The sequence below is a fragment of the Prosopis cineraria genome, unplaced genomic scaffold, assembly GCF_029017545.1.
Source record: "Prosopis cineraria cultivar Desert tree isolate PC_DT_omini unplaced genomic scaffold, ASM2901754v1 PC14, whole genome shotgun sequence".
Taxonomy (NCBI): Eukaryota; Viridiplantae; Streptophyta; class Magnoliopsida; order Fabales; family Fabaceae; genus Prosopis; species Prosopis cineraria.
This window is the reverse complement of record NW_026555345.1, coordinates 18,137,715-18,147,541: the sequence shown is the minus strand read 5'-3', so window position 1 is coordinate 18,147,541 and position 9,827 is coordinate 18,137,715. Positions and strand designations below refer to the sequence as shown.

Sequence of the window (9,827 nt, the reverse complement as noted above, 5' to 3'; positions counted from 1 at the left end):
ATATTGTTGATTTGCAGGAAAGATCTGAAATGGGATCATATTTTAGTATACCACTTTATTTATGGATAAAAAAAAATGAGAGTGTAGTACTAATACTAGTGAGTGAAGGAATAATAAGAGATTAGGATGGGATTGAATTGATTAATCCAATTTGCAGTATTCCAATATTCCATACACAAATGGATGCAGATTTTTTTCATTAATTTGAGAATGCAGCCAAGCCTACAGCTTTATTGATTACACTCACTATGTCTAAGCGTGCACATCAAAACCCTCATCCTTATCTTGTTATCTGCATACATGCGTACGTGTTGGTTTATATTATCGTGTTGGTTTATGCTATCAGATAATAAATTATATTATTTATAACTTATGAATAATATAATTTTTTTTATACACTACACATATTGATTAATAATTTTTTTATCAAGAAATTGATTAATAATATTAATCTTAACCTAGAATTTATAAGGAATAATACTATTTTTAAATTATAAATATCATGATTCCTTTAAGATCTCTTGTGAGTTTTTCTTTAATTTTTTCTCAAACCCATGCGAAAGGCATGGGTACTTTCCTTGTTTTTTTTAAGATTAAAGTGTATTTTTGTCTGGAAAGTATACATAGATGCGTTATAGGTATTTTAAAGAAAATTATGGCACATTAATAATGTTGCATATAATTTTTTTTCCTTTCAAAACTATTGTTATACGGCTAGATTTTAACAATGTGACATCAACATTTGGGTTACAAAAGATGCCATGACTTGGATTAATGGTTGACTTAACATTGACTATTAAAAATAAAAAGATAATATCGCATCAATTTTGATTATTATGTATTAAATTGCTCTCTAAATTTTTTTAAATGCTTATAACTCCTTCGCAAGAATACTTTTAAAACAAAAATGCATTTTAACCGTTTTTTGACACATAATTGCATAAGTTTAAGTCATTTGAATTTTTGATTAATCCTCTTCAAGTTTATAAATATTAAATAGATAGATAAAAAAATGCTTAAACTTATCAATTAGATAAATTTTGTATCAACACATCAATGTAAGCAATATGGATATAAAATATAAGATTTATAATAAAACCCTCCAATATCTTTGTTTCGTTTCGTATGGGGAAACTTAATTTATTATTTTTTTAACAACACTTAATTTATTTTTCCAATGCAAGTTTTAGAATCTGTTTAGTTGGGAGGAGGGATTTTGCTTCTCTCCCTTTATTTAGTTTGCAATGACTAATATACTTATTATTTTAATTGCTACCTACTCTTCATCTTTTTAACCAAATTTAGCAATAATAGATTTAACAATAATAATAATTACTCTATATATTTATAATTATATGTTAAAAACATTCATAACTATATTTTATAAAGAAAAATAATTATAATAATATAAGGATAAAGTTGTTTATATATTATTATTTTTTCTCCCCTCACCTCTTAAATCAAGTAAGGTAATATTAAAATCCTTTTCTCTCTTTCCCTCGGACCAATACATTGTTAATATTTTGGTCATAGCTCTTCAACATTCAATACTATGAAGTATCAATTGATCCCAATTGAAATATGGATTGGTATAAATAGGGGCAATTTTTTATTATGATTCTTTCTATATATATATATATATAAAGTCAAACATTTAATATTGCTTAAGCAACCCTATAGATGTTAAAAAAAATAAAAATATCCAAATTGCATTAAACAATAACTACCAACATTACTTGCGCAGTTGAGCTATAATTGACTCCCATATCAAAGGCAAACGCGACTCCAATGCGCACGCGCACTTTATTCATTTGTGGGCCCACTCGAAGGATGTGGATCCTTTATTAGGTTCTCTTGTTCATTGTTTGAATGATGCTCCATTTGCACCCTCCCCCTTGTGTCTTTAATGTCTTCAATATATATGGCAAAGTTCTAAAGTTTTATTTAGTATGGATTCTGGAATATAGGGTAAAGATGTAATGGCCAACCTCTGGTCCTATGCAAATTTTGAAGGAAAAATGATAGATAGGTTTCAAGGAGATTAATTAATTTAGATTAAGTTCTAATCAATTTGAAAGTGTTAAACTTCATAAATTTATAAATCTGACTTTTAATTTTATAGTTTCATTAGTTATTTCAAATTAAAAGTAAATTTATTCTTCAATCATGTTAAAGTTTAAAAAATAAATTATAAATTTATCATAATAAAATTATAAAATTAAAAGCCAAACTTACAAATTCATGAAGTTTTACATTTTGAAATTGATTGGGATTTAATTTGAATTAATTTGTTCCCTTGTGACCTATATGTCATTCTCCCAATTTTTAATTAATTCCTAGACACATTTTATTATGATAATTAATTTTAATGAAAGGCAAAATTGACAAATCAATCATTTTTTTGAAGTTTAAAAATACTATTTATCATTTCTTAAAAACAACAAAATTAATTAACTTTATCATATAATTAGAAGGAAAAATTGATCTTTTAGTCCCCAACTTTTAATTTATTTGTAACTCAATCCTTCAACTATGACTCGCTATAACTCAGTCCCTCAACTATGACTCGTCTATAACTCAGTCCCTCAACTTTTGAATCACTTACAAATTAGTCTTTGAACTTTTGTTAATTTTTTTTCATGTTAGCTTATATTTTACATTAATGAACAAGATGAGAATATTTTAGAATAATATGTGAGCATTTTTCTTATTCCTCTTATTTGATAAAAAAATTTTAAAAAAATTTAAAAATAAGGATCGAATTATAGATGAATCAAAAGTTGAGGAATGAGTTGCAGTGAGTTATAATTAAAGTATTGAGTCACAGCGAGTTATAATTAAAGAATTGAGTTACAAGTAAGTTAAAAGTTAAATGATTAAAAAATTAATTTTTTCTAATTAAAACTAGAGGGAGTAGATACAAACACCCCCTCTTCGGGTCTTTATTATAAAGTACTTTATAAAAAAGATAAATACTTCATATACATAATTGTCAGCTAATTTATGTTTTCAAAAAAATTAGTTAAAATTTTAATTTTTTTAAAAAAATCACATATTTTTAATCATACTTTTGAGTGAAATAAATATAATATTTGATTAATTTAAAATATTTATATTAATTATTTGAGTAAAATATAATAAAGTACACATATAATTGAAAAAATATATATAACATACACAATGCCCCGTTTTGAAATCGAACCAAACTCTTAAAAATGCTCTATATAAGTATTAATTTATTTTTTTCAAGATACAATCGCCATCTAAAATTATTAACTATTTTCTGAGAATCCAAACAGCAGATAAGCCAAGAAAATCTTGCGCATTTTTATGTTCAGCTTGAAAATCCGAGAATGTTTGGCCTTTTGAGTTGTGAGAGAGAGAGACTGTGTTCCGCTCATCGTCTTTTGCGATTCCCTGATCGTCCTTCTCTTCCTGCACCTCATTTCGTCCAAACGATGCCTTTGGCGCATCTTGAATTCGGCGTAAATTAGCACATCGGTTAGCTAGAAACCAAAATTATAACTGAGCCCCACAATAAATAAGGACTGAGAAGGAAAGGGAGTAAGATCAAAGAAGCCCACCAAAAGAAAAGAACGAACAAAGAAAACTCACTGAATCCTTTTTTCTTTTTTTTTGGAATTAAAGGGCAGGCGCTAACACTTGAAATTACAAGTGGAATCGAATCCGGTCGTCCTAAATCGCAACATATTCTCAAGGAAGATTTGATGTCCAAAATATAAAACACTATAAAAAAAATTAAGATTTCTTAAAATAAATTTATTTTAATATCGCAATTTTTTTATTTAATTTTTGTTTATATCTATTTTTTAATATATTAAATGAAAAGTATTTTTAAAATTTTATATTTTTTTATAAAATAAGATTATGAAGTATGTTTGATAAAATTTATTAATATGTCATATTTTGTCTAAAATATTATATAATTTAAGATGGGTATTTTTTTTCCCCACCTTCTTTTAAAACATTAGTTTAAATATGGGAAAACCATTTAAAATTTTATACTATGAAATATATTTTTTCAGTTATTAACATTTTTATTCATTTAGACCTTCACAATAATTTTAAAATTTGAAGATTTTAATATTAAATTAATTGATTTATAATCTTGAGGCATAAATTTTACTCTCTCCATTCAAAGATATAAGGCATTTTTTTTATAGATTAGATGTTAAAAATGTATGATATTTTTATTTTTTTTAAAATGTAATCATTACATTTTTTTTTCAAAAGCACTCCTGATAAATAAATCACTTACATTTATTTTAAGATAAAATATCTTATTAAATAGGGATACATATGATAAGATGGTGCTAATTTAAAGATAAATAACTATTTTTTTAAATATAAGATTTGATTAAAAATATTTTATATTCTTTAATGAAAAGAGTACTAATTACTGGTTAGAAATAGAGTCCATAGGTCAATTACAAAAATCCAGATTATTTTATTAATGATTAATGTTCATATAAATTTTTTATTTTTCATTTTAATTTTAAAATCAATTTAAATTACGATAACATATTAATTTCAACTCCAAAAAAGTCTTGAACAACCAAAAAAAAAAATGAAGTTAAAGTGATATTGGGTCTCTAATTTAAGAAATGAGTTATATATTGATATTGATTTTTTTTATTATAATTGAAATTGCTATTTTAATTATTAAAAAGTAAATTAAGAAAAGTATCACGCTTGGGATGAGGTTGAATTTTTTATATGGGGAAAAATAAAATATATTTTTTTTCATTTTTCAGGACAAAAAATGTCTAAAAAGATAATACAACCCACCATAAAAAAGAAAAGATAATATTGGGAAAGTTGGCCGGGGACTTTCAGTGGCTTGTCGGACTGGTTGCCCACAAAAAGATTCACCGAAATTAACAACACATTACACGTTCTTCAACTCAGACAATTTACAAAGCAAGAATAAAGCATAAACACATATCCTTTTCTATTTTCCCTTCTGCAAATTTCAGTTCCTAAAATAAATAAATAATATTTTTAAATAGCTTGTATAGTGCTGATACTATATTAATACAGGAACATTTAACGATAACCCAAAAGCATAGAGAAGCTTCTCTCTATGATCATCAACGTATCTTTTTTCCACTGTTGAATCCTGATTCTTCTTCAATCGCAGCTTCTACCTCTCTCCCTTTGTCTCTCTTCATTCCTTATTCTTTCCCATTTTCCTGTTTTCTGAGAATAACTAACCTTGACTTCATGTCGGTACCCGAACAAGACTACGTAAGCTTATCAGAGGCTCCGTCTCCATCAATGGAAAGCTCAGACAAGTTTTCTCAGAGAAGAAACGGCTTGAATTTCAAGGCAACTGAACTAAGGCTCGGGTTGCCCGGGTCGGAGTCACCCGAGAGCGACTGGGATTCGGGGGATAAGAATGAGTATCCGTTAGGCATACTCAAGAGTCTTGTGTCTGGGGCAAAGAGGGGCTTCTCAGACGCCATTGATAGCGGTTCTGGGAAGTGGGTTCTCTCTGGAAAAGGTGGTTCTGATATGGTTTTGGGTAAAGATTGTGGCTTGTTCTCTCCCAGAGGTGCTCACACTGGGAAGACCCCTGTCGGGTCTGATTCCGGCAACCATCAAACGGGTTTGGGTCCCTCCGTTGTGAAAGATAGTATTCCTCAGCCCACAAAGCCTTTGCATGAGAAAAAGCCCCAGTTTCCAGCTCCTGCTGCTAAGTATCATCATCTTCCTTTGATCTCACCCTTCTCCTTTCTTCCTCTTCACACACACACACACACATCTTGGGGTGTGTTTTGCTAGTTGTTGCTGCTTCTGTATTGTGATTTTTTTTTTTTCAATTGTCTTGTTCCTGTTTGAAAATTTCTTCATGTGAGTTTGCTGACAAAATGGTAGAACTTAGAACCAAGAAGGGAACTATATTTAGTTTGAAGATTTTTTTTTTTTTAATACTTCTGAAAAAGAGGAAAAAACTTTGTTTCAGTGACTTGAAAACTAGTTCATGGGAAATTGTGGGATCTCTTATCTTTTCCTGTTGCTAAATTATATATTCTTGTCTTGGTCTCTAATGTCATGCCGATAGTGTTAATCATCTGATAGTTTTCTCCCTTTGGGTTCCATAGATTTTCTTCTTCATCTTGCTTGTTTATGATTTACTGTTGCATATGAGTCCAGATTGAACTCTTCCAAGTATCTGGGGTCTTCAAAATTTTATCTGACTTGTTTTGCTATGCCTAAGGAGATTTTCCTTTCCTCCCTCCAAGTATAAGCTGTGAAATTATAATCATTGGCCTGGTCAGAAAGTTTGTCTGAATTGAGGTTTCTTGTACAAGGACTGCTACAAAGTGTGTAAATTCTTGATTAATACTATTTTTAAATTATAAATATCATGATTCCTTTAAGATCTCTTGTGAGTTTTTATTTAATTTTCCCCCCCTCAAACCATATGAAAGGCATGGATACTTGCCTTTTTTTTAGATGAAAGTGTATTTTTGTTTCAAAAGTATACATAAATACTCCCTCTGTTTAAAAATGTAAGACATTTTTTGAAAAGTTAGATATTAAAAAATGTAAGGTATTTTTAATCTTTTGAGGTGTAATCATTGCCTTTTTTTCAAAAGTGACTCTATTGATAATGATTTTATATTTATTGTAGGGTGTTTAATAGAAGTAAATATAAAAAGGTAGGGTTAGTTGAAAAGTAGGTAACTACTTTATTAGGAGATGGGATTCATTTAAAAATATCTTATATTTTTAACAGAAAGAGTAGGTTATAGGTGTTTTAAAGAAAATCATGGAACATTAATAATGTTGCATATAATTTTTTTTCAAAACTAGTGTAACGCAGCTAGATTTTAATAATCAATGTGAAGTCAACATTTGGGTTACAAAAGTTGCCATGACTTGTATTAATGGTTGACTTAACGTTGACTATTAAAAATAAAAAGATAATATTGCATCAATTTTGAACATTATGTACTAAATTGCTCTCTGCAATTTTTTTTTTTTAAATTCTTATAACTCCTTTGCAAGAATACTTTTAGAACAAAATGCATTTGATTTTTTTATTTTTTTTTTGACACATAACTGTGTGAGTATTGGTTATTTGAAGTTTTGACTTATTCTCTTCAACTTTATAAATCTTAAATAGATAGATAAAAAATATGCTTAAACTTATCATTTAGATAAATTTTGTACCAATAATGTAAGCAATGTGGATATAAAATATAAGATTTATAATAAAACCCTCCAATCTCTTTGTTTTGTATGGAGTTACTTAATTTATTATTATTTTTTCCAACACTTAATTTATTATTCAAACGCAGTTTTATGCATTGTTTATATTTTGATATTACTCTTCAACATTCAATACTATGAAGTATCAATTGATCCCAATTGAAATATTGATGGGTATAAATAGGGGCAATTCTTTAATCATTGGCCTAGTCAGTACGTTTATGTCTGAATTGAGGTTTCTTGTACAAGGACTGCTACAAAGTGTGTAAGTTCTTGATTATGTGAATCAGAGCACAGGTTGTGGGATGGCCACCAATCCGATCTTTTCGGAAGAACTCGATGGCTTCTCAGCCTCTAAAGAATGGTGGTGATGCAGAATCAGGCAAGAATGGATGTCTTTATGTAAAAGTGAGCATGGATGGTGCTCCATACTTGAGGAAGGTAGATCTCAACAACTTTGGCTCTTACAAGGAACTTTCTTCTGCTCTGGAAAAGATGTTCAGTGGCTTTACAATGAGTGAGTCCCTTTAGCTTCTTCCTTCTTTGTTTTTCTTTTTTGCTTTTTCTTTTTTTCTCATTATTACATATACTCTGTTCCTCAGCAGTCTGCTTGTCCTATGTCAAAGATTGGAAATCTAAGTCAACCCGGCTGATTGAACCATTAAACCAATATCTTGATCAATTTAATAAAATGCTTTGTATATTATCAGTCTGATCATGGTTCAACTACGGTTTTAATCATTAACTCTTGAACTAGTATCTTGACTGGTTCATTAATTGGTCCGATTATCAATATCTTAATAAAATAATTTGGATAGAGAAATGTAATGGGGAAAAACTTTACTCTAATTCCAACTGTCTTATAATTAGTTCAAAAGAGAGTTGAGGAAGATGTAAAAAGAGGCCAAGAAGAACAGCTGAGGAACTTATAGAACAGAATGATATATCTGAAGAGTTAGTTGTTAACAGAGTATACAGTTGAGGCTGAGAAGTTGTTAACAGAGTATACAATGTAATAAGTCTTGTTGTACGTATTCTGTACCAAAGGTGTTATCTTACTATATTAGTTGCATTTGATGATGTGTGATGCTTGTGTTGGTTATTCTGATAATGTTTGCTATCGTCTTCAATGAATTTAGGTCAATGCAGCTCTCACGGGGTTTCGGGCCGGGACAATATGAGTGAGAGTAGGTTGATGGATCTGCTTAATGGTTCAGAACATGTGCTCACATATGAAGACAAGGATGGTGATTGGATGCTAGTTGGTGATGTTCCTTGGGGGTAAGAGCCAAAGCTTCTTCAGATTAAAGTCTTTTATTCTTCGAATCTGATAGAGAGAAATTGCCTCATCTTTACTTCAGGATGTTCACTGAATCTTGCAAGAGGATGAGGATAATGAAGAGTTCTGAAGCCATTGGGTTAGGTAGGGCCATCATTTCTTATAAAATTTAATCCTTTGGACTTTTATTTATATCAATTTTTTTTTAAAAAAAACCAGAATCTCAAGTCTGACAGAACTAGGATGCATTATGCTAATTTAACGCAAGAAAACTCCGATTCATAAGCCATGAATAGTGTGACTCCTTTTTTAATATTTGCATGAGTTTTGATGGCTAGTTAAATTTAAAAGTCTTGTATTATTTAGAGAAACTAATACATGTGTAAATTGGTTTGCTCTTCATATTCTTAATAACTATCTAGATATTAAGATTTTTAACGATCTATCCCTAAGGTGCTGGCACCTTACGAGTTTAGACATGACATGATTATTGTTTTTTACACAATTCTCTATGGCCTTGTATTAAAAAAAAACTGTATTATTAGATGAGTTTTAATTGGTGATCTTACTCGTTATCTGATCGGTGCAGCACCAAGAGCGATGGAGAAGTGCAAAAGTCGGAATTAGGGGAATGAAAAGTCAGATAGATTGAAGCATATCATCATAATATATAAGAGGTGGGTTTAGTGCAAGTGCTGGAACTGGAAGAGATTAAAATGGTTAAGATGAGCCTTGTCTGTGTTATATGTATAATTTGACGAGAGATTTGAGTGCTTCAAACATATTTTTATTAATAGTTGTTGTAGATGGTTTAAGGTTTCTTGGTTTGTGGTAACCTCTTCATTTTAATTCATGTTGTTGCTGAGTTATTCAGGTTAAGGCTATGTTGCTTTGAAAAATTTTGTATCTTTTTCCTAATCTCCCTCCCTCCGTCCCTCCCTCTCTCTCACACACAAGGTTGATGTAAGACCAACAGGTCGGATCTAGCATAATAATTCCTCATAATGTGATAAATTAATATTCAAATCTTTATTAAGAGAGGTATTTATATTTAGTGTCTCGATTGTGTCTAAAATATGATTATTTTTAATAGGATGATATATATGAAAAAAAAATGTTGATGTAAGAAGTAAGATTGCATTTAATTTTATGTGGTAAAGAAAAAACAAAGTTGCTTAACTCTTGATAATTGATATATCCTCTGAGCAAAGGTAAAAGGACTTCTTGAATTATTCAAATGTGATGAAGCAGTTTTAATTTTGTTTTTTTTTTGTAATTTAAATTATTAATTGAGTTGATAATTGAAATA

General features: G+C 29.3%; 1 protein-coding gene across 1 annotated transcript; it reads left to right on the top strand.

The window, feature by feature from the left end:
* Nucleotides 1-5,071: 5,071 nt before the first annotated feature.
* LOC129293741 (auxin-responsive protein IAA27-like) lies at nt 5,072-9,552 on the top strand. The gene is made up of 5 exons (XM_054931831.1): nt 5,072-5,720; nt 7,530-7,756; nt 8,379-8,520; nt 8,601-8,662; nt 9,108-9,552. Exons 1-5 carry the CDS (start codon nt 5,245-5,247, stop codon nt 9,143-9,145), a joined length of 945 nt encoding a protein of 314 aa, XP_054787806.1. The 5' UTR covers nt 5,072-5,244; the 3' UTR covers nt 9,146-9,552.
* The last annotated feature ends 275 nt before the right edge of the window (nt 9,553-9,827 follow it).